Below are 25232 nucleotides of genomic sequence, written 5' to 3' on the forward strand. Positions count from 1 at the left end.
CAACCACATTTATCCCACGCCCATAAAAAAAACCTATACTAGTTTTCTTGTAATTATTCTAAACTTTAGACCCATTTGTAAACTTTATTTCTCCCTAGTCCAAGAATTTTTCTTCTAAATTAAACCAAAATCTGATTTCAAATTCTCGATTCTCTTATACAAAATTCAGGTTTAATTCTTTGTAATTTGGTTAGGATAATTCCGTATTAAAATATGGAAAATAAAGTCATTTAGTATAATAAATTAATAACCTTAATCATTTTCTCAGATCCTCCCTAACCTTTGACTTTTTCTTTTGCTTCTGTTTCCTTCTTCATCAATTCTCTTTTTCTTTTTCTTTTTTTTCTCAAAATTTCCTTTTGAAAACCCTAAACCAACCGACTCACTTACCTTACCTCTGATTTCAATTTCATTTTCCTCAACTCTACCACTATGAACCAACCCAGATCCGAAAATCTCTCCTTTCCCAAAAATTCTTCCATCTTTCTCCTCAATTTTCCTTCTTTACTTGACCAAGTCTTACTTCTTTCGTAATCAACAATGTTGATCTGAAAAAGTCCCCTGTTTTTGTTAGATCTACACAAAAAAAATCTCACCTTTTCCTCTTCTTCTTCTTCCAAAGATCTGATTTTGTTTCTGGGTTCTTTAAATTTCGAAACTTTCTTACAAAACTTTCACTTCTTTTCATCAATTTCGTTATTTAGATACTAAAGTTCAAATCTTTGCATTGTGGAATCGAAAAAGGTTGAATCTTTATTTGAATTAGTTTCTGTGAAGAAGAAGGAAGAAGAATCAAATTATGGGTTGTATTTGCTCAAAAGGAGTACGAACTAATGATGATTACATTGAGACGAATCATGTAAGTATTAGTAAAGAGAATCCTAAAGCTTCAAAGAAACAATCTGATTCAGAGGAAACTAGTGTTAATGGAAACGAAGCTACATTGAGGTTAATACCTGATGAGACCAAGGACACTTTCTCTGATGAGGAAGTGGAGGAGGTGGAGGAGAAGAAAGAGAGTAGCTTTGAGATGAAATCTTGTGAATCAGTGTTGCAAAAAGGAAACGTTTTGGAGATAGTTGATAATGTAGGACCATTGCAGCCTAGGATGAGTAGGATTGGTAGTGTGAGTAATGGAGATAGAGCTGCTAAAGTTATTGCTGGTTGGCCTTCTTGGTTAGTTTCAGTTGCTGGTGAAGCTATTAATGGATGGATTCCTCGTAGTGCTGATTCGTTCGAGAAGTTGGAGATGGTGAGGGGATTGTTAATGGAATTTGGAATCTTTGCTTTTGGATGATGATGCTAAAGTTTTGTTTTTTTTTTTTCGATTGCAGATTGGGCAGGGGACGTATAGCAGTGTGTACAGAGCTCGTGATCTCGAAACTAACCAGATTGTTGCGCTTAAGAAGGTTCGGTTTGCTAATATGGATCCTGAGAGTGTGAGGTTTATGGCAAGAGAAATCATTATTCTTCGTAGGCTTAACCATCCAAATGTTATGAAACTCGAAGGGCTAATCATTTCGAAGGCTTCGGGAAGTATGTATCTTATATTTGAATATATGGATCATGATCTCTCTGGCCTTGCTTCAACCCCTGGGATTAAGTTCTCACAGGCACAGGTAAACAACGTTCTGAAGTGTGCTATGCGCTTGTAGTGATTTTGGTGTGGTTATACTCATTTGTGTAACATTTGATATGCTTTTGCTAGATTAAATGCTATATGAAGCAATTGCTGCTTGGGTTAGAACATTGCCATAGCTGTGGTGTGCTGCACCGTGACATCAAGTGCTCAAATCTTCTGCTTGATCGTAACAATAATCTCAAGATTGGTGATTTTGGTCTCTCTAATTTTTACCGGGGCCAACGAAAGCAGCCTCTTACCAGCCGTGTTGTGACATTGTGGTACCGCCCACCTGAACTTCTGCTCGGGTCAACAGACTATGGAGTTACAGTTGATCTGTGGAGCACAGGATGCATACTTGCTGAACTCTTTACTGGAAAGCCCCTTCTGCCCGGAAGAACCGAGGTATAGTTTCCTTTATGAAACACAATTCCCTTTTTAAGATTTGGCACGTTGGCTTTGATTACGCCAAACAAGTTAAACGTTTTATGTTATCTTAGGCATATCAAAAGAACCTTTTGTTTCTTATATGAACAGGTAGAACAAATGCATAAGATCTTTAAACTCTGTGGATCACCTTCTGAGGAGTATTGGAGAAGATCACGCTTACGGCATGCAACCATCTTTAAACCTCAACATCCGTACAAGCGATGTGTAGCTGATACATTTAAGGATCTTCCCTCTTCAGCTTTGGCCCTCCTTGAGGTTCTTCTAGCTGTAGAACCAGATGCACGTGGAACCGCATCTTCTGCCCTTCAAAGCGAGGTTAACCTAGACTTTAACTCTGCTACTAGATTCAGACTTCAATATGTTTTACACTTTTTGCGTACTTTTACAATTTTTCTTATACATACATGTTGATATTCCTTTTTTTCAGTTCTTTACGACAAAGCCTTTTCCAAGCGAGCCTTCAAGCTTACCGAGATATCAGCCAAGGAAAGAATTTGATGCCAAGCTTCGAGAAGAGGAAGCAAGACGGTAAGATTCAGAGCTTCTCCACCTTTTGTGACCATTTGCAAGTTTTTTCTTAGTACCATTGCAGTAACCTTTATGACTCCCAATTTTTCTCATGAGCAGACGGAAAGGTGCGAGCACTAAACAGAATGAACCGAAGCGGTTGGCTAGGGAGTCCAAAGCTGTACCGGCTCCTAATGCCAATGCTGAGTTACTGTCATCAATACAGGTAACTTCTTAGTCTATAGATGCATGTGAATGTGTTTGTGTATGTATGCCTATGCTTCTATCTTATTGCTTGGAATTTTTCCTTTCAAAGAAACGGCTAGGGCAGACTAACAAGACAAGCGTGAGTGAGACGTTCAATCCTGAGGGAGATTCTGGCAATGGCTTCCGGATTGAACCACTGAAGGGTATCACTGCACAAAATCCCTACCCAATCTACACAAATGGAGACAATCACCCTAACGGATCAAGCCAACTGAGAACACAAAGGTCCTATGGCCAACGCGGGGCTGCCCAATTGTCGAGATTCTCAAACTCAATGGCACCTACTAGAGATGGATCACAGTTTGGAAGTATGAGAGACGCTATAGTAAATCAACGCTGGCTTGAAGATGGTTCAGAGAATTTCAATTTGTCCCAAAGATTGCTGGAGAAACCTAATGGTTTTAGGAAAGATGACCCCTCATCCTCTAGCAAAGATTCAATAATGGTAAAAACAAAAATAACATTGTTGTTGTTAGTTCCTTGTGTTTCTATATTTATGGCTGATGATAATTTGGTGAAAACAGGGCTATGATGGTGAGAAGAGAGGGAGGATTCAATACTCAGGACCATTGATTCCAGGAGAAGGAAACTTGGATGAAATGTTGAAAGAACATGAAAGACAGATCTTGTTGGCCGTACGACGAGCTCAAGCCGATAAGGCTAAGAGAGACGATAACCGACAGGCTCAAGCCTCGTTTCCAGCTAATGGAAGGTGATATTTTGGGAGATTTATTCATAATGAGTTTCTTAGAGAAAGTAGTACAATAATAAACAAACTTTTTTGGAAAATCTGATGATGGTTCTTCACCATACTTGCCATTTTTTGTTTGTTAGACTTTGTATGGTTTAGAAGAAAGGTTTAGATTTAGAATCTTGGGTTGTATAGTCAAATTGCTAACAGTTTACATGACTTATATTCTCCATTCTTTTGATAATCTAATAAATCTCGATTAAGTAATTGTTTACTGTTTCATTTTACATATTTAGTTCATTCCTCTCAATGAGAAACTTTAGCTCTATCATTGGAACAGAACACGAGATCTTTATTCTATGAGTGTTTAAAGATACGGTTCTTACAGGCGAAAAAGGAGAGAAACTGGTCTTGCCTTGGTGGCACACTGTGCCAGCACAGTAAAATGAGGCGTTTAATGTTTTAAAAACGAAAGAATATAAAATTTAAAAGCAAAATGATAAAAGTTGAAAGACGTTTTCAGTTTCTTTATGAAACAAAGAATATAAAATTTTAAAATAAAATTATTTTCTACTGCCAGGCTTTGAACCCAGAATCATTCTTCCGTAGATTATATTGGATTATTTTCTTTTTTTTTTTGGATTATATTGGATTATTTTCTACTGCCAGGCGTGCTGCAATGGATTATTATTTTTTTTTTTTCTTCGTCTGAAAGATTATATTGATGGTTAAAGATACATGTACAAAACACTTCAATCTTGACACAACCAAGATGAGAGGATTAGGAAACAAACGAGAGTATTCCTAATCTACCAAAAAATTAGCCAAAGAAGAGGACAAACATTACACAGAGAAAAGGAAAACGATTTAAGAGGAGACTCTCTCTTCACCAAAAAGTCCATCGAGCCATCTGGGATGACCAGCCGCTACATAAGAATTGAGTCTGAAGTCCAAAACCACTGATTTAGCGATCAGCGAGGCTCCTCTATTTGTTTCCACAGTTTCCAACTCAAGTTTCCAGTCCACAATCTTCTCCAAAAAATAGTTAATTTCAGTAACCTGATGAGTGATAGAAGGCCATGCCTTCGGTCTTCTGAAGGCACCAATGATGTCATGCGCTTCCGAAGCAAAAACAACTTTGTCCAAATGCAGAGATTGCATGCTTTCAATGGCCCATGTAAAAGAGTTAAGGGTTGCTTCATTTTTATCATGGAGATCAATGAAAGCCCTCCTGCTATGATACAGAACCACACCCTCCGAGTTTCTAACGACCCAAGCAGCCCCAGCCAGTTTGTGTTTATTTGACCAGCAAAACCCGATATTACACTTATGCCAAGCTAAAGGGGGAGGATCCCAAATTCTCCTTATAGCCTGCGTAGAGATGGTTTTCTCAACAGCAACAGATGAGGGTATAAGCTGAGAAGAGAACCACTCCTCCATATCTTCACTTATTTTTAAGGCAGTTTCCTTTGGACCATAGCTAACCCCATCAAAAAAGAGCTTATTTCTGTTTTTCCAAAGCCTCCAAAGGACCCAAGGAAAACATCTCATGTTTCTCAGAGGGATCTTAACATTCTTCTTAATCTCATAAAGAGCTTGGAAGTTTTGGAAGACATAATTATCACTAAAACCCCCATATGGAAAAGGAAACTCAGAAAGAGCCCATACCTGTCTTGCTAAAGGGCACAAGAAGAGGACATGGTTAATGGATTCACCATCCTGTCCACAAGTCTGACAACGATTATCAATGCTCATTCCCCTTTGAAGAAGTAAGTTTGCGACAGGTAGTGCTGCACTTAGAGCTCTCCATAGAAAAATCTTGATCTTGGGAGCCGTTTGAATGGTCCAGATTTGCTCTTTCAAAGCATTAAGAGAAGGCAGTGCATATGCTGCAAGGAAGCTCGGGTTGTTAGTTAATCTGCAGGCTAACCAGTAACCAGATTTGACCGAGTATTCACCACATTTTGTATGTTCCCAGCAGTAGAAATCATCTTTGGATATGACTGGTTTTTTGAAAGGATCAGAAGTACATCATCTGGGTAGAAGAGATCATCTAACATATCACGGTCCCAACCTCTAGCATCCACATCAATTAAATCTTCCACCATCATATCAATATCTATGATAGGATTCTTGATTAGTGGAGCTCTCAACCCATTGTCATATATCCATTAGTCAATCCAAACATTGAGAGACTTCCCATTCCCCACCATTTTCCTCATCCCTTTAACCAATAATTCTCTTCCGTGTAAAATGCTTCTCCAAGCATAAGATGGTCTTGAGCTGACATTTGCGTTAAGGAAGTCATCCCATTCAAAGTATCTGCTCTTCATTAGCCTTGAGAAAAGACAATCTGGATTCTGAATGAGTCTCCATGCTTGTTTAGCGAGTAGAGATTGATTGAAAGACTCTATATCTCTGAAACCTAAACCACCTTCAGCCTTTGTTAAACACATTCTTTCCCAACTCACCCAATGTATTTTCCTTTTGTGTTCCAAAGCACTCCACCAGAAATCACTCATTGCACTTGTTAGGTTTGCACAAGTCGTCTTTGTTAACTTAAAACAAGACATCGCGTAAACGGGCATGGCCAAAGCCACAGCTTTAAGTAAAATCTCGTTACCACCCATGGACAAAGACCTTGCAAACCATCCTGATAACCTTGCCTTTAACTTGTCCTTTATGTAGTCTAGGAGCTGCACTTTGGAGCCACTAAAACACTCTGGAAGACCCAAATAAGTACCTGCTCCTCCTTCATTTATGATTCCCATGCTGCTTTGGATGCCAATCTTGATAACTGAGTTGACTTTTGCACCAAAAGTGAGGGAAGACTTGTCAAGGTTTACTCTCTGTCCCGTTGCATCACCATAATCCTTTAGGACTCCTTTGAGAGTAGATATCTGATCCAAACCTGCTTTACATAGGAAAAGACTGCTAAAGATCCAAATCCAAATCAAGTATATTTTCTTTATATACATAATTTTAAAGGGTCTATTACATAATTACATGCTAAAGATTTTATTACATGTTTTTACAAAAACCATCAAATAAAGTGATACTATCATTTTTTTTTTCTTCCATAAGTGATACTATCATGCAAAACAAAAAGGCTTGTAGGGGTAGGGCATTGAATTAGTTCGGCTAGTCTAGTTACTTGTTCGGTTCTTCAGTTTTTCGGTATGGGGAAAACTTTGTGGAAGAAATCCAAAAACAAAATCGGTTTGGTTAGATTTTAATTATAAGAAATTCAGTAAATTCCGGTTAAATTTGGTATATTTTGGTTAATGTCAAAATTTAGGTTAGTTTGGTTTTTCGGTTATTTCGACTGAAACCGATTAAAAATAGAAACAAAAGAAAACGAAGAACTGTCGGTATGGGACTACTTAACCTAACTGAACCAAATTCGAGAACCGAAATTAATTTGAAATGTGCCGATTGGTATTCAATACAAAAGAGAAACAAAACCAAATTGGATCAACTTTGGTTCAGTTCGGTTTGGTCAATTTGGTTCGGTTCAAATTCTTTGTTGACATAAATAGCGCAATGAAAAATAGTTGTTCGTGAGAATGATAAGAGCATCTCCATCGGGGAGTTTTAACAGAGTTTCTCAGAACTAAATTAATAAAAAGAAATAGAAAAGGAGGAAAGAAAGGGAGGATCGTCTCTCCAATCCTGTATTTTACATATCCATACGATTGAGTCCTTGGGTTTCCGAAATAGTGTAAAAATAAGTGCTTCGAATCATTGCTATTTGACTCGGATCTGTTCTAAAAAAGTCGAGGCATTTCGAATTGTTTGTTGACACGGACAAAGTCACTACATCAAAAAAATTTCCATTAATAAAAGATGTGAATTTACGCATAAAGGTTCAGTCAGAATTAAGAGGATTGTCTCTCAAATGAGAGACGCTTCTTTGCCACCTGTTTTAATTTTATTGGTACATTTCTGTTTTTTATTTAAAATTTAATTAGACAATAAAATCATAATAAACCTAATATTTTTTTATTTAATTTTGAGATATTCTTTTTGAGATCGTTAACGATGAAGATGGTCTAAGGGGTGAATTTTTTATAACTGAGCAAAAATTTAAGATGTTTTTTTTTTTGTCTTCATAATGTGGGACATGTATAACCACAAATTTACAACCAAATTAAGTCATTCATGGAATGTCTTACATTCATTTCAAATTCTAGAATTTATATGAGAGCATTTCTAATATTTTTAAACATGTTTTCCAATGTCTTTCATGTTCTCAAAACCAACGTACGTTAGCATGTACTCTAGATGGGTTACAGTTTAGAAGTATGAGAGACACTATAGTGAATAGAGCTGTCAAATGGTCCGTTCATGGACCATCGGGCGTGTCCGTACGGATAGTTTTTTTATGGGCTGAAGTTGGATGGTCATAATTAGGCCTGGGCATTCGGATTTCAAATCGGATTCGGATCGGATATATTCGGATCGGATATAATCGGATTCGGGTTTTATGCCCAGGCCTAGTCATAATGGACAATGGTTCAAAAAATGTTCATGCCCAATAAAGACCACGTCTATATGGGCAAGCCCATGGTCAGTCCATTTTTATTATTGTTACTAGGTTATGAACCCCGCGATATCGCGGGGAACTCATTTTCAACAAATATATTTTATTACGTTTATGTATTAAATTATTATTATAATATATTCAAATAATTGAATTATTATATAAAATTAACTATGTCTTAAAGATATATCGTAAATATTTTCTAAAGATATTTAAAAAAATTATGAATAAAAATGTAAAAAAAAAATTATGATTAAAAAACTCTTTTGAAACATTTGTTGTGAATATAAATTATTTATAAGTGACAAAATAACTAACGAAGAGTTATAATATAGAGAGAAAAAATTCTAGCGGGTCAAAACCAAAAAGATATAAAAACACAACCAGAAAAATAACCGTCAACACAAAAAGTAACCGTCAATATTTTAACGAAGAGTTGCGATAAAAAGACATAACCGAGAAAAAATAACCGTCTATATTTTAACGGAAGGTGCCGATAAAAAACACAACCGAGAAAAAATAACCGTCAATATTTTAACGAAAAGTTGCGATAAAAACACACAACAAAAAAAAGTAAATGTCAACATTTTTACGAAAAGTTATGATAAAAAGACACATTAGAAAAAATAACTGTCAACGAAAAATGTAACCGTAAATATTAACGAAGAATTGCGATAAAATGACACAACCGAGAAAAAATAACAGTCAATATTTAAACGAAAAATTGCGATAAAAAGACACAAACGGAAAAAAATAACCTTCAATATTTTAACGAAGAGTTGCGATAAAAAGACACAACCGAGAAAAATAACTGTCAATATTTTAACGGAAAGTTGCGATAGAAAGACACAACCGAGAAAAAGAAACCGTCGATATTTTAACAGAAATATACGATAAAAAGACAAAAACAAAAAAAGAAACAGTTAATATTTTAACTGAAAGTTACGATAAAAAGACACAACCGAAAAAATAACCATCAATGAAAAATTGTAACCGTAAATATTTTAACAAAAAGCTAGGACAAAAAGATACAACCGAGAAAAAATAACCGTTAATATTTTAACGAAAAGTTGCGATAAAAAGAGACAAACGAGAAAAGAAATATTAACATTTTAACGGAAAGTTGCGATAAAAATACACAACCAAAAAAATAATCATCAACGAAAAAAAGAACTGTCAATATTTTAACAAAGAGTTGCGATAAAAAGACACAATCGAAAAAAAATAACCGTCAAACTTTTAACGGAAAGTTGCGATAGAAAGACACAATAAAAAAAATGACCGTCAATATTTTAACGGAAAGTTACGATAGATATAACCGAAAAAATAACTGTCAACGAAAAAAGTAACCGTCAATATTTTAACGAAGAGTTGCGATAAAAAGATACAACCGAGAAAAAATAACTGTTAATATTTTAGCAAAAAAATGCGATAAAAAGACACAACCGAGAAAAAAATAACCGTCAATATTTTAACAGACAAAAAAAGACACAATCGAGAAAAAAATATCGTCAATATTTTAATAAAAAGTTATAATAAAAAACAGAAATGAAAAAAGTAACCGTCAATATTTTAACGGAAAGTTGCGAGAAAAAAACACAAAAAAAATAACCGTCAACAAAAAAAGTAACCGTTAATATTTTAAGGAAAAGTTGCGAAAAAGACACAACCGAAAAATAACCATCAACTAAAAAATTAACCGTCAATATTTTAACGAAGAGTTGCGATAAAAAGATACAACCGAGAAAAAATAACCGTCAACATTTTAACAGAAAGTTGCGATAAAAAGACACAACCGAGAAAAAATAACCGTCAATATTTTAACGGAAAGCTGTGATAAAAAAACACAAACGAATAAAGTAACAACCAATATTTTAACGGAAAGTTGCAATAAAAAGACACACCCGAAAAGTAACCGTCAATATTTTAATGAAGAGTTGTGATAAAAACACACACCCGAAAAAATAACCGTTAATATTTTATCGGAAAGTTACGATAAAGAGACACAACCGTTCAGAAGTGCAAAATGCATTTATTGAGGTTGTTATTTTGGTTAATAAAACCAATTTGATATGTAGTCTAATGGTTAATGTAAAAAAACTTCGTAGAATTACTAACTATACAAAAAATACAATGAAATTATATAATGGAAAGACGTAACTTTAAATGAATAAATGCAACTATAAAGATATAACTGTAAACTGAAAAGATACGACTGTAATTGAACAAATATAACCGTAAATAATTCAACGAAAATTCAAAGAGAAAATTCAATAAAAAGACATAACCATAAAAAAATAACCGATTTAAACGAAAGGTTGCGATAAAAAGACGCAATAGTTCAGATGTGCAAATGGTATTTATTACATTGCTATTATATATAGATTAATGATAAATAAAAAATCATGATTTTAGAGGGAAAATTGAGAAATTGGGGTTTTCAGCCAAATTATAATTATCGGAGAATTGCATTTTCCCGCCAAAACGATAAAATTGTAAAATTGTGTTTTCTTACCAATACAATAAAATCACGATTTTGGCGGAAAAATTATGGAATTGCTTTTTCCCGCCAAAACGGTAAAATCGTAAAATTATTTTTTTCACCAATACAATAAAATAATGATTTTAAGGGGAAAATTGCGTTTTCCCACCAAAACCATAAAATCGAAGAATTGCGTTTTTCCGCCAAATGTAAAATTGTGTTTTCCCCCAATATAATAAAATCATTTTTGGCGGGAAAATTGCGTTTTCCCTCCAAAAACCGTAAAATCAAAAAAATTTCCGTCAAAACCGTAAAATTGTTTGCCCATGTGCATTTGGACTGGGCAAGCCCACGGGCGGCCTGCCCAATTGATAGCTCTAATAGTGAATCAACGTTGGCTTGAGGATGGTTAAGCAAATTACAATTTGTCCCAAAGATTGCTTGAGAAACCGTATGGTTTGAAGAAAGATTACGTCTCATCCTCTAGCTAAGAACCGGTAACATTGTTCTTGTTGTGTTGTTGTATGTTTCTCGTGTTGTTTTTAATTTGGCGAAGATAGGGTTATGATGGCGATAAGAGAGGGATGATTCAGTACTCCGGACCACTAATTCCAGGAGAAGGAAACTTAGATGGAATGTTGAAAGAACATGAAAGACAGAACTTGTTGGCTGTACGACGACGAGCTCAAGCCGACAAGGCTAAGAGAGATGATAACCGACAGGCTCAACTTGAGCCGCTAAAGCCTCGAGTCCGGCAAATGGAAGGTGATGCATCGGAAACTATAGTCAACTTTAGGATTTAGGATATTGAGTTGTATAGTCAAAATGCTAACAGTTTCTCTGATTAATATTCTCCATTCTTTTAAATCATCTCTTATATATTAATAGAGAAACACTCTAAAAATAAACTTAGAATGATTAACGTGTTATTAACAAGATCAGTGCCGGTCCGAGTATTTGTGAGGCCCTACACGAAAAATAAAATGATGCCCAATATATTTATAAGTTTTAGGGCTAAAATTTTTTTTTGACCTATTTTTAGTAAATTATACAAAATAATGATATTTTGAATATTATTACATTCAAATTTAATTGTTTGGGTCCTATTTTATTTATTTTTTTCGAAAAAAACTTTAGTTTCTACCAAATATTTTTATTTTATGGGCCTTTTTACTAAAAAAAAAAAAAAAACCTTAAAAAAAAAAAATTGTGATGCCCCAAGCCACCGCTTGGGTGGCCTGTCCTGCGGGCCGGCCCTGAACAAGATTGCCATGCTGACGTGTCGCTCTCAGAATGATTTGTCACCTATTTAAATAATTGCCCAAATTTTATTAGACTATTTACAGAATTTGCCATTAGTATTATATATACATATATTCCATCAATCAAAACGAATTTCTAATTAAAATTGCAAATAATTATGCAACAAATATTTCCAAAATAAATATACCACAAACTTAAACAAATGATTATGTAACTAATATTAGTAAGAGAGGCTTCGAGACCTTCGAGACCACCTTTATCTCTATATTAGCAAGATCATTAAAATGTAGTAAAGGCTACAATACTTTGCTAATGTTGGTGAAAGCATCCAAAATTAATCTTGATTGATGCTAAAGTTAGTTTCTTTTATTCATTTAACGTTTTACTATTTCTTTTACTTAACTTATAATCATGCTATAATATATTTAATAATATGTAGTAGTGTAAAATCTATAATATGTTCAATAATATGTAATAGTGTAAAATCTATAATACGTACTCCATTTGCTTAATCTTTCTCCATTAATCGTCTATAATCATGCAATTTCTTTTACATATTTGTATCAATGTTTTTAAATCCAATCCAAACAATGAAGCAGACTTCTTTCTGAGTCACTAGGTTAACTGGTTTCAAACACGGATCAATTGATTATTATTTTAATTTATTTAAAATTTGTAGAGATTATATAGTTTTATAAATATAAAAATTAAAATTACAATAATCATATCATGTTTTACAAAATATGAAGTCTAACAATAATAGTAACATGATTAAATATTTTTAATCCAACTAAAACCATAAAATATACTAAGATAGTAGGATAGTGAATATGAAAAACTGAAAAAGTTCTAAAAATAACTAAATAGTGAATACACAAAAAATCTAAAATCCTATCTTTTAACGGACATTAGCACTAAACCTAAACTGGATATATGTATGAGTCGCAGGTTAACCAAACATACCGGACGGTTCAGGTCGGACGTAAAAACACTGATTTATACGTATATAAAGAAATTTATTGAAAGACACAAAATATTCAACCTTTTTAAATATTGAACAATTTCTTTATTTATACAGAAAATTGTGACTATCAACTTCCTCTCGCGCAAGGTGTGGGTCCTGTATCTAGTATATATATATAAAAGGAGTCTATCTCTCCAAGGAGAGTGACACGTCAGCACACGAATGATTGACACGTGTTACTGAAAAAAAAAACATTAATCGATCATTAAAACAAAACTGCAGTTTCGGAAAATGATTGAAACCGCCAAAGAATGTATCAAGGTTCATAAATTTCCACTTTGGATTTTTATGCTGAGTCCCTCTTTTCAACCTCCGTAGATGTATCAAGGTTCATAAATTTCTTTCCCTCTCTCTCTCTCTTTGTTTTAATCGTTAAATTTTACACAATCCCTCTGTGTCTTACAAACCACAAACGTATGCTTGGTAGCGTGAGGATACAGTGAGACAGTAGCTTCATGAAAGGATGTCGGATGTGATGACACTGCTTCTGGTCGACCAATTGTTGGATCAAGCGTTGAAAACCCTGTCGGGTGGAGCCGTGGAGAGTCGCAGAGGGTTGGCATTACTTTATGTTTGGGGAAGCCCGCTGATATCTATCCGTGAGCCAAGTGCGTATTTGGACTCCGAGCAACGAATCACTGCTTCAAAAGTCATCAAACGGTTTCTTTCACGCAAAGAAAACCGCGTTTATCTTGGAGCATGACTTCATAATGGCTATTAACCTGGCAGACGGAATCATTGTGTATCAGTGTATGAAGCAGTGAAGTATAACCATCTATCAAGTTTATGGCTCATTCTCCACAGTCACTGCTCAGTGGAATGACCCTCTTCTTATCGGTAAGTTGTCTTACGTGACACTTCTATACAATCAAACCCCGATAAAGCAAATTACCTGGTTTTCCTTCGCAGAACTTGAACATCACATTCAGACGGGATCCGACTAACTTGAAGCCAAGGATCAATAAATTAGAGTCCACCAGGTTGGAGGCTCATACTACTACATGGACGACTGATTGAACGGTTAAAGAGAGGTGAAGCTTATGTACTTGCATAAATAAATACTTAATTTGTTGTTTTGGGGATGAGTATCAAAGTCCAATCATAAGTCATATCATATCAAGATAAGAGGTGGGGAATTATGTATCTTGCAGTAGCATCTTTATGGCAGAGGGATTTTCATGTTAGAAACTGTGACATGTACGAGTTATCTGTGCTTAAAATAAATAGCTCATTTTGCTTTCTACTTGATTTCGTGATCGTGTTCGTCTTTGCAGTATGCATCATCATCTTCTTTTTGTCAATAAATATAACCAGGTGAGTTTTAGCGAAAGATGAAGGACCTCCAGAGATGGTTAAGGTAAGCTCACTTAAATTTTGTGGTGATAGTCATGATGATATTGACATCTCTTATTTGCTCTCATCAAACATTCTTAATTATAATTTGTGAAGTTCTCTTAGTTATACATATTAGATGCTATACGTAATGGAGTTGAAGGGTTTTTCGGAATGTAGTATAGCACTATATCCAAGATGACCATCTTGCTACTTTGCGATTCTTTGCATATATCTATTATGTAACTTAATTCTCCAGTGACTGGTTCAGGAAGGTGCTGATACATGAATACATTTACAAGATTAATTTATCTTTTGAATTGTTGTGAATTATGCTTAGCCATATTACTGTTTTGCTGCAGGGCGATGTCTGCCTATATTACTGTTGCTGCATTTCTTTTGGGGGCTCTATGCTCAAATAAAGCCATTCTCCAATGTGATTGTTGTTACTAAAGGAAACAACTTTAGTAATGATCTAAAATCGATTCACATGAGTATCTTGATCCGATTCTCCAGTAGTATTCTTCAAATAGACATGCTTAGCCATATTACTGTTTTGCGGGTCTCCAGTGCCGTCGGACGATCTTCGAGAGAAGCATTGCAGGTTCTTCTTTAGTTTAGCTATTTGTATAACCTGACGTGTACATGTTTCCAAATACTAAGTGGCAGATATAACACAAATAGCCGTTCGTGCTGGTGGGTTTTCAGCCTGGTTGTAGTTGGTATCATGGTATGGCTGTGATTGGTACTGCCATCCTCTATTTTACATTTTATGTTTGGTTGGGCATGGATTCACCAGGCTCAATGAATGTTACTGACCGTAAGTCCTCTGCTTTGCTTTCTATGAAAAATCCAGTTTCATCTTGTGTGCATATTCCATAATCATTATACTGAGTTTTAGAATGTTATTATTATCTTTTCAAAGGATCATTTTCAGACACGAGCAATATTTTCTTAAATATGTCATGACTTCTGTTAATCTTTATAGAGGCAATTTATCTTTACAGTATTGTCAATCTTTGCAGGGGACATATAGAAGAGTGCAAACTGTATTCACAAAATCTAAACTGGGAAGAAGACAAAATATATTGTCGATACATGTTTGAAAAAAATCAACACCGCCTTACATGGCATACGAGTTAGGAGAAAAACAATCTTTCACAACTTACTCAATGCCATGCCATGTTTCCCCTAATCACAAGCGAACGTACCAACCCAGTCATCTCTTGCGCTAAATGCTACTACTATAAGCAAATGCTGAAATTTATATATGTTGGATAGATCCATTGTTCTACCAAAAAGCCTATGGTATTGTATATATTGTTTTAATATGCATTTAGCGTTATTTAAAATACTATATCATGACCAGTGCTGTATAGCACGGAATTTAATATTTTGTGTAAATCAAATTGTATATTTTGTTTGAAGAATTAAATAATAATATAATATAATAGTATAGTATAAAAGGGAATATATCATAATGTTTTATTTTTATTATTATTTGGATATAATGTTGTATATTTCATTTGACGATGGTTGTATATTTTGTTTGTAGAACTAAATAATAATATAGATAATAAATTTTAAATCTATATTCCATATCATATTGGACTATTTTATTATAGGAATTAAATGTTGTTTTAATCTAACTTGGTTGAGAAACATGACTTGGAAATAAAGAAAGGAAGAATATTGTATTGTATATAAAATATATTTAGCTGCATTAAAATTCTATTTTTGTTTATATGAGATGACAATTTATTTGGTTCAATTAGGTATTCATAATTGAATTGTGTCATTGAGAACGGAAAAAAATATTTGTATTGTGTTGAAGTTTTTACGTGGGCTCTATTGGGATTTGTTTGCTCAGTTCTAACTGTATTTGGCCCAGTATCACCAGATTTTACCTTGCGGTATCCCTCGGGTTGATTTATTTAACTTAAAAATTATTTTTTTTATTTGTATTTTTTAATATTGTTTATTTTGTTAAGTATTTAAGATTATTTTGATTATTAATTTTAGGATTTCACCCGTCATATATATACCGTCCCGTATTAATAACGACACAAACCCGTCCCACCATATAACTCCGTTCCGTGAAATTAAACATCATTTTGTTATTTTTCTTTTTAATAATACTTTTATTTAAAATACATATAATTTGAGTCAATTTAAAAGTTTGCTTTTAAATTGTTTCCAGAATATATATATTTTTAAATTTTATAGAGTTCAAATATTATTAATATTATACTTTTTATAGAATTTAAATACCATAAATACTTTAACCGTTTGACCCATTGACCCGTTTTTTTAATGAATTGATTAATATTAGTGACATGGAAATAAAATGATTATGATTAGAGATCTATAATGGCAAATATTATAATTTCTTACAAAATCGTAATGGATGTACTTTCCAAATAATAGTATAGGATGTAAATAATTAGATTATATAATGAGATTAAATATTGAATAAGAATTTTCTAGTTATAAACTCGATCTCTCAAAAAAAAAAATCTCATTATTTGTTTAAAAGTATGATAATTAAAAAAATTCACTGTTCACCGTCTCAGACCATTTGCATGCTCTCCTAGTTCAGTAGCATATGACTTCTAGAATGAATAAGTCTTGAATCGGATGCAACAGCCGGTTTTGAAAATCTTCACATCTATAAGGTAAGTAAAATCAAATTGTCAACAATTTTAATGAGATGTTTTTCTGAATTTTTAAAAAAGTAATATGATTTATTAACATAATTAGAGTATGATTTTCTGAATTTAAAAAAGTAAACTGATTTATTACAAAAAAGTATACTACAAAATATTCACGTTTAAGGATAAAGTATATACAACAAATTAACAATATTTAACTCTAGCTTAAGCAACTGATGCCGACTGTAGATTTTATCCTTTTCATCAAAAAGAAATGATTGAAAAATTCTTCCCAACTAAGTTTTTGAAAGCAGATGTCGATGCCTCTTCAATCTGTAATAAAAAAAACACTTGTAAATCAGAAACATAATTTTTCTTGATTTTCAAATTTGCTTTTATCACAAACCTCTGTTAGTGTTCGACATATTCTTTCTTCACTCCATTCTGAATTTTGAAATCCTACAATCACAAGGTAGACTATTGTCGAAAACAATTTCTAAGATAAAGAACATTAGAAAAAAAAAAGCGTGAAAGATTTCAAAAATGGCTGCTAGAATAAATTTTGTGATTTGTGAATGATTTAGGCGGATCATATATTATTGGGAATCTATAGGCGGTGACCACAGATGAGTTGGAAATTAACTGACAGGATTTTGTACTATTTGGCCATCGACTGTAGCCAAAAAATGACCAATATATATGCAGGAAAAGTAGCTGTGTGTCAGAACAAAGATATCATATCTCTCCAAAGATTTGATTTTCGATACTTCTTTAAGAATAAGATTTGTATTGTATTAATCATGAGAACGGTGAGAAATCGAAGGATCGTGTTTTTTGGGCTCTATATCAACTGCTTTTTATTTTTTTTCTCAGTGTTTTCAATTTTCATCTATCTCCGAATTTTTTTTCTTTTTCTCCGATATTCATATCGATTCTTCGATCGAGTTGCTGCTTGTTTACGATTAGTTCGTCAAAGTAAGTATCTCAATTAAACTTTATTTTTGTTTAATGTTTTCGGATCTATGTCGTATTTTTTGTTCTTAGATTGTTTTTATTTCTGGGTTTTATAGATGGGAGATACCTTCATCATTGTCTAATCGGTGGTGGTGAAGAACCCCTTGGAGAAAGGGCCAATGTGTACTACAAGATGAAAATTCTTAGAGGCATCATCGACTCGTTGGAAGAAGAACGAAATTCAGTTAATCAGAGATTCATCACTCAGGGGTTTGTTGGATTTTCCGAACAAATCCGCTTGGTCCGCCAGTGATCTTTTCAATTACAATAAATCTTCCAATGATCTTCCCCACTAACTGTTTCCTTCAACCTTGTCTACCCCGCTATCTCCTATGATAATGTTTATTATTTTTGTTACCTTTTTCTATTTCATAGATTCTTAAAGCTTTTTAAGGCTCGCTTATTTTAATGGAAAGACGCTTGTTATCGTCTATTTTGTTTGTTACCCTACTAGTTAAACTTTACATTTGTAACATTTTATATTACTGATTCACCGCTTCTTATTTGTTGCATTACTTACCTTCTTTATTGGTCTTGCATTTCGATATTGTGTTCCTATTTTTGGATAACGTAGTTAACCATTGTCAAATTTGTTGTTATATAGCCGTTGATGTTGTTACCCGCTACGTTCTTAATTATCTATCAGTATCTGACTTCATTGTGTGGCTGAACACACATTTCGTAACGGCTACAAGGTTTTACATATGTGTTAACGGCTAATGGGTTTATTACCTTAATGATATAACATTTCCTAAGTGAATTTGATCTGCCTTTTCTTAACCCGATAACGTATTTACCCGTAACTTATTTAGAAGTCCTTTATTCATTTTATTGGAAAAACGCTTGTTATCGTCTACTTTGTTTGTTACCCTAGTAATTATACTTTACATTTGAATATAACTGCGCACGGCTATTAGGTTTTACATATGTGTTAAGGTCTAATGGGTTTATTACCTTAGTGTTATAACTCTTGATAAGTGAATGTGATCTGCCTTTTTCCAAGCCGATAACGTATTTATCCGTTATATTAGTTAGCCGATAACTTATTTAGCGATCGTACATGTGATAATGTTTATTATTTTTGTTACATTTTTCTATTTCATAGATTCTTAAAGCTTTTTAAGGCTCACTCATTTTAATGGAAAGACGCTTGTTATCGTCTACTTTGTTTGTTACTCTACTAGTTATACTTTACATTTGTCACATTTTATATTACTGATTCACCGCTTCTTATTTGTTGCATTACTTACCTTCTTTATTGGTCATGCGTTTCGATATTGTGTTCCTATTTTTGGATAACGTAGTTAACCATTGTCAAATTTGTTGTTAGCCGTTAATGTTGTTACCCGATATATTCTTAATTATCTATCAGTATCTGACTTCATTTTTTGGTTTTATAATTCATTGTTCTCGTCTTGAAAGATCTCAAGTTAGCTTTTAGAGATTGTGTCAGACGTAGGGTTATTTTTGTCATAACTCTGTGTGTCAGAAGATAGAGAATTAATAACATTATTTCGGTTCCCAGATCTTGTAATATCTCTTCTTCTATGGATTAATATTTTGTTCACCCTTATCTATTTATAAGCAAAGAAGAGAGTCGGCTAATCATTATCACAATTTAGGTTTGATATGATCATATCTTTTTTAAATTTAAGATTTAATGCAAATTGAATATATATGAGATCCGTTTTGAAGATTGTATTAACTGTTTTGAAAATTATGTTCAAAAATAAATTTTTGTTCCTTGGTTAACAAAATCTCTACGTGGTTAACAATTTTTGAAAGATTTTAGATTTTATAACTATATTTTAGGAAAATTCGAATATTTTGTTGACTTTTTTTTATTGGTGTTTGTTGTAGTTTCTTAATACAGGGGATTTGAATTTTCGTTTTGAATCTATTCGAATAAATATACAATTGTTATGGCAAGTACTAAGATTTAGGATGCTATATGTATTTCTGATTTAGTAAATTAAAAATATCATTTCTATATTGTATTTATCTTTGCCAATCTGCGAAATACACATAGACAAATTTTTTGAGACAATCCCGATTTAAGGATTTTGGAAATATCTATTAATATATTATCAAATTTAATTAGTTTACATATATACAATTTTGTTTTTTCTTCCATATATATTAATCATAATTAATTACTATAGTTTAGTTAAGGAAATATTTTAAAATCTAAACTAAATTTCGTTGTATGATTAAAAATTATTTGTATCTAAACAAAATCCATGTTTGTTATATTCGTGATTGACCTCCTATATATTAGGTAATCTCAATGATATTTTTAAATCCGTTTGACCCATCGACCCGTTTTTAATGAATTGATGAATATTAGTGACATAGAATTAAAATAATTATGATTAGAGATCTCTAATGGCATATATTGTCATTTCTTATAAAATCAACGTTACAACTTATAGGATGTACTTCCCAAATAATAGTATAAGATAACATTTTCATTTTCAAATAATGGATTAGTATATAACATCAATAACATTTTCGAACTATATGAGTATTATAATTTAAAATAGCATTTTTTATAAAGTCAATTGATATAAAATGTTTTCAATGATATATCATTTTCATTAACATTTTCAATAATATTTTTGTGTCACATTTTCAAATTATATATTAGTATACAACATTTTTACTAATTGTGTTACATTTTCGAATTGATTAGTATATAACAATTTCGAATTATATTAATTGTGTAATATAGTTATTATCGAAAAATATATGAATTATATAAACAAAATCTTTTAATATCTTTAAACCCGTTGACCCGTTGACCCGTTAATATATATTAGTGACATGGAATAAAATTTTATGATTAGAATTCTCTAATAACATATATTGTAATTTCTTACAAAATCAAGTTATAATCCTTAGGATGTACTTCCCAAATATTAGTATAGGATTATATTTCCTCTGTTCTTACTGAACACTGCCCACAATGGTTTATTAAAAACATCATACCTAATCTGTTCTATTTCTACCAATTTTCCCAAAAAAAACTCAATCATCCATCGTATCAAAAAATACATAATCAAAAGGAAATGAAATCACTTCTATGTCCTAATGAAAAGTCAGTTGTTAGCCATTCTTATTAAAAAAAAACTAACGAAGAGCCATTAAATAAAAATAATAACCCTCTCAATAACGTTACTACATCTTCAGATCTTCTAATATATAAACCTCTCAAAACTCGAACTTGGAGTGGTTGTGGACGGAAGTAAGACAAAAGAACAACATTTTTATGGTGCAACAAATGCGGTTCGCGCGCCAAAAAAGAGTTGTCAGGTACATAACTAATTTTTATTTCACCAATTGGGTACACCACTAATTTAGAATAAATATTTAGAAGTAATAGTACTAATATTAGTTTTAATCTTACTAACAACATATTCACTTCTCAAAGAAATCAGGAAACTTACAACCAAACCAGCAGCCACATTTGTGGTTTTGGACAAAAGAAATCAGGAAACTTACAACCAAACCAGCAGCCACACTCATTGAAAAGAAGATAAGTAAAATCTAAGAAAACCATATTGCTTTAAAATGTTGTTTCAAACACTAAACTGGTGTTTTACAAGGGGAGTTTGCCTTCAAATAATAATGGGAGTTTTGAAGTTATTTTAATTAAATAATAATAAAAAAGTTAATTATTCACACATTTGAAAACACATCAATGATAATTAATAATAATAAAAAACAAAAAAAAATTCTCCACTCAAATAAGCAATGGTAAAATGCAATAAATCAGAAATTATAAAAACAATAAAAACATTTACACCAAAATCTTATATAACAAAAACAATCAAAATTTAAAAACTAAATTTTAAGTATTTTACCACTTAATTAATACTAATAGTTTACAAACAAAAAATCAAATAAAAACTCGCGCGTAGCGTGGGTACTCACCTAGTAATCTAATAAATCTTGATCATAGAGAATAAAGATTCACCAATCACTAAATCCTAAGTGAAAAGTGAGGCAAAAGAACATTAAATTTTTAAAAAAGATTTTCCGCTGCCGGGCTTCAAACCCGGAAATCAATTATCAGTGAGATAGTTGTTTTAACCATTGTGCTACAGCGGATATTTGTGCTAATCATTAATTTAACGCAATAATATCATCTACTATACATTTTTGCAGCAGTTTTTGGGGTACCCAAATCGGGTCAAATTTGTTTAATTTTGACCCGGAAATCTTCAATCGGATCTTTCCTTAAATTTTGGCAAAATTAAAAAACGAAAATAATTAATAAAATATAAAATATATATAATTTCTCAACTAATTACTATATTTAAACGCTTTATTTATGGTATATTCTCCACGATTTTTATAGATAAAGAAATCAAATATGATGATTTAATGCTAATATAACAAATTTGCACTAATTTCCTAAAACCTCTCTACCTAATTTAAACATAAATATATGATTCTTATTTCACTTTTATTTGATCTTATATTTATATTATTTTAAATTATTATAAAATATATAAATAGTTAGTAAATTTTAGTTTTTTTTTTTTATGCATATGTTACAATTCAAATTTTTTAAAACGGACATATATTACTCAATCGATGAATAAAAATATGTGTGTAATCTATATTAACATTTTTAAGAACAAATTGAGCATTTAATCATGTCGTTATTTTATTCAGACCCGAAATTGAGTCATTCAGATCTTTCTTTAATTTTTACAATTATCTAAAATGGGACAGTATATCACGGGTGAAATCCTAATTAGTATTTTAAGATACAATTATAAATTGTTTTTACGGGTTGGTCCAAAAACACACACTAATTAAAAAATATACATGGAAACTATTTGAAAGCAACTTTCAAATTAACTCGAATTATATGACATTTAAATAAAAGTGTTATTAAAAAAATAACAAAATGATGTTTAATTTCATTTTAGATTATATGGTTGGACGGGTTTGGGTCAATATTAATACGAGACAATATACCACAGGTGAAATCCTATAAATAACAAATCAAAATACAATTATACAATCTTAAACACTAAACAAAACAAATACAACTTAAAATTTTTTATTTTAGATACAACGCATGTGACCCGCGGTATACAACAAAAAATATTATACACAATAAATTCATCAATTTATAAAAATAAAAAAATCAAATAATTAACCCGCGGTGTACCGCGGGTCATATCCTAGTCTATATAATAAAAGAGGGTTGTTGGTGTTTATGCGGCAAACCCATAATTTTTCTCAACAAATTTTTTTTTTTTAATTTTACTATCCTTATTACCAAACACTCTAGATTCCAACTATGAAAATCCTATTTATCTTTATCTTATTATATAAAGTACGGTTTTCAAAGTCAATAACTCATAGGATCGTGACATGTGGCAATTTTATCGATCTCAGATCGTGACACGTGTTAAACAAAAATTTTCTTTTATTAATTTTAAAACTATAAAAAGATAATTGTAAGAAATTAATTTTAAAAAGTAAAAAAGATAATTATAAGGAAACTAAACAATTTAAAAATGTAAATAAGATAATTATTATAGTGTTAAATAAAATAAGATAATTTTAAACAATCTTATTGAATAAAAATATGTAAAACGATAATTTCCTTTTGTCAATTTAAAAAGATAATTGTAAAAAATTCAAATTTTAAAAAGTAAAAAATATAATTATAAGGAAATTAACAATTCTAAAAGAGATAATTATTCTAAGTACTCACTACTATATAAACAAATCGATAGTCTCCTACTTTTTCACCAAACCAAAAATCTCTTAAAAAAATACCATTGCTTACACCATTGCTTCAACATCATTCTGTTTTGTCAATAGGTATGATGCTACGTGGCTACGTTATATTAATCAGTTTACAAAATCTAAGTATGCGTTATATTCCAAGTCTTTGCCAATACGTATCATGCATATGTTATATTTATATATTTACTAACCAAGTCGTTGTCAATACATTAACTTTACATAACTAAAATTATGTTTTCACGTTTTACATATATATTGTTTTTGGTTATTACTTAAATTTATTATTAATTTGTAAGATATATCTTATTATATAAAGTATGGTTTTCAAAGTTAGTAACTCATAGGATTGTGACACATGCCAAATCTATCGATTTTAGATTTTGACATGTGTAAAACAAAAATTTACTTTAAAAAAAAAGAGATAATTATAAGTAATTATAAATAAAATTTAAAATATAATTATAAGGATAACTGTAAGGAAGCCCCCTTGGCCCATTGATTTACCAAGGGTTAATTAATGCATTTACACTAAGAGGTCTGAGATTCGAGTCTCAGGTACTGCGATTTATCAATAAATTTGCATATTAATGGAGGCAAATGTGCAGGAGATCTCCAGCGATGTACAATTATAGCCGTTCGCCATGATTCTACGCAGAGAGAGAAGTGTCATCAGGTCGTGGATCATTCAAGGTGTTCGTCAAGAGCATGAAGAAAGAAGTATCGTCCGTCGTGGATCTAATAAGGGTCGGAAGGAATTGTCCGTTGTAGAATCGTCTATGTAACATTTCTCATAATTTGCAATAAATAATAAATCTAGACGTTAAAAAAAAAGACAACTGTAAATAATTAATATTTCTATAAACAATTTTAAAATGTCAAAAGATAATAATAAGGAAATTATACGTTTTTTATAACTAAAAATATATATTTAAATTAAACAAGAAAAAGATCAGGTAAATTTATTATAAAGAAAACATATGTTATTATATAACTAATATGATATGTTTTTGTTTCTTAAAGTTAGTAATTAATAGTATCATGAACCGTTATCATTCAAAGATTTTATCATGTGTCATGATTTAATTTAAAATTTGATATTATTTATCTCAATTTCCTTTCCAATTAGAAATACATGATGATTTCATTAAACTAATCCCCATATTATTTTAACGGAATACATGACTACACATGCCAAGTTAGAAATGTACAACCAACTACACGAACTAACTGTATTGCATGCCCACATATTCCAACTATATGACGATATGTAGTCAACATCACGAACATCTTATTCCGGTACACCAATCGTTGAAATCCGGCGTTGACCATCGTTGACCGGCATTGACCAACAAAAATATGCAAAAAAATTATTTTTATTTATTTTAATATTAAAAACAAAACTAATACATATTAAATTAAAAATAAAGATATTTTGTATATATATTTAATATATTGATTATTATAATTAGTTAGTTTTTTCAATTTAAAAAATAAAATAAAAGTGAAATAAAAATAATTAAGCGAATTACTTATTTGTACATTGTCAATAAAAAACATTAACTTCTTATTTTACAAATGCTTTTGCTAAAATCAACATCGTTAGATTTTCTATTTT

At 31.7% G+C, this 25232-nt stretch overlaps 1 protein-coding gene and 1 pseudogene across 1 annotated transcript; both read left to right on the plus strand.

Annotated features, from left to right (window-relative positions):
• Positions 1-363: 363 nt before the first annotated feature.
• Positions 364-3803, plus strand: LOC110225125 (probable serine/threonine-protein kinase At1g09600). The gene is made up of 8 exons (XM_021014005.1): positions 364-1252; positions 1335-1619; positions 1709-2026; positions 2159-2386; positions 2499-2599; positions 2699-2804; positions 2895-3290; positions 3370-3803. The coding sequence occupies exons 1-8, from the start codon at positions 800-802 to the stop codon at positions 3559-3561; spliced, it is 2079 nt and encodes a 692-aa protein (XP_020869664.1). The 5' UTR covers positions 364-799; the 3' UTR covers positions 3562-3803.
• A 9508-nt stretch (positions 3804-13311) lies between these two features.
• Positions 13312-13865, plus strand: LOC110224805 (annotated as a pseudogene).
• The last annotated feature ends 11367 nt before the right edge of the window (positions 13866-25232 follow it).

The sequence above is a fragment of the Arabidopsis lyrata genome, assembly GCF_000004255.2.
Source record: "Arabidopsis lyrata subsp. lyrata unplaced genomic scaffold ARALYscaffold_1, whole genome shotgun sequence".
Classification (NCBI taxonomy): Eukaryota; Viridiplantae; Streptophyta; class Magnoliopsida; order Brassicales; family Brassicaceae; genus Arabidopsis; species Arabidopsis lyrata.

Bases quoted from the DNA above. Each gene is read 5' to 3' on its own strand.
- LOC110225125 (XM_021014005.1), top strand. From the start codon at position 800: ATGGGTTGTATTTGCTCAAAAGGAGTACGAACTAATGATGATTACATT. The intron at 1,253-1,334 runs GTGAGGGGATTG...TTTCGATTGCAG, and splicing joins CGTTCGAGAAGTTGGAGATG to ATTGGGCAGGGGACGTATAG. The intron at 2,600-2,698 runs GTAAGATTCAGA...TCTCATGAGCAG, and splicing joins CGAGAAGAGGAAGCAAGACG to ACGGAAAGGTGCGAGCACTA.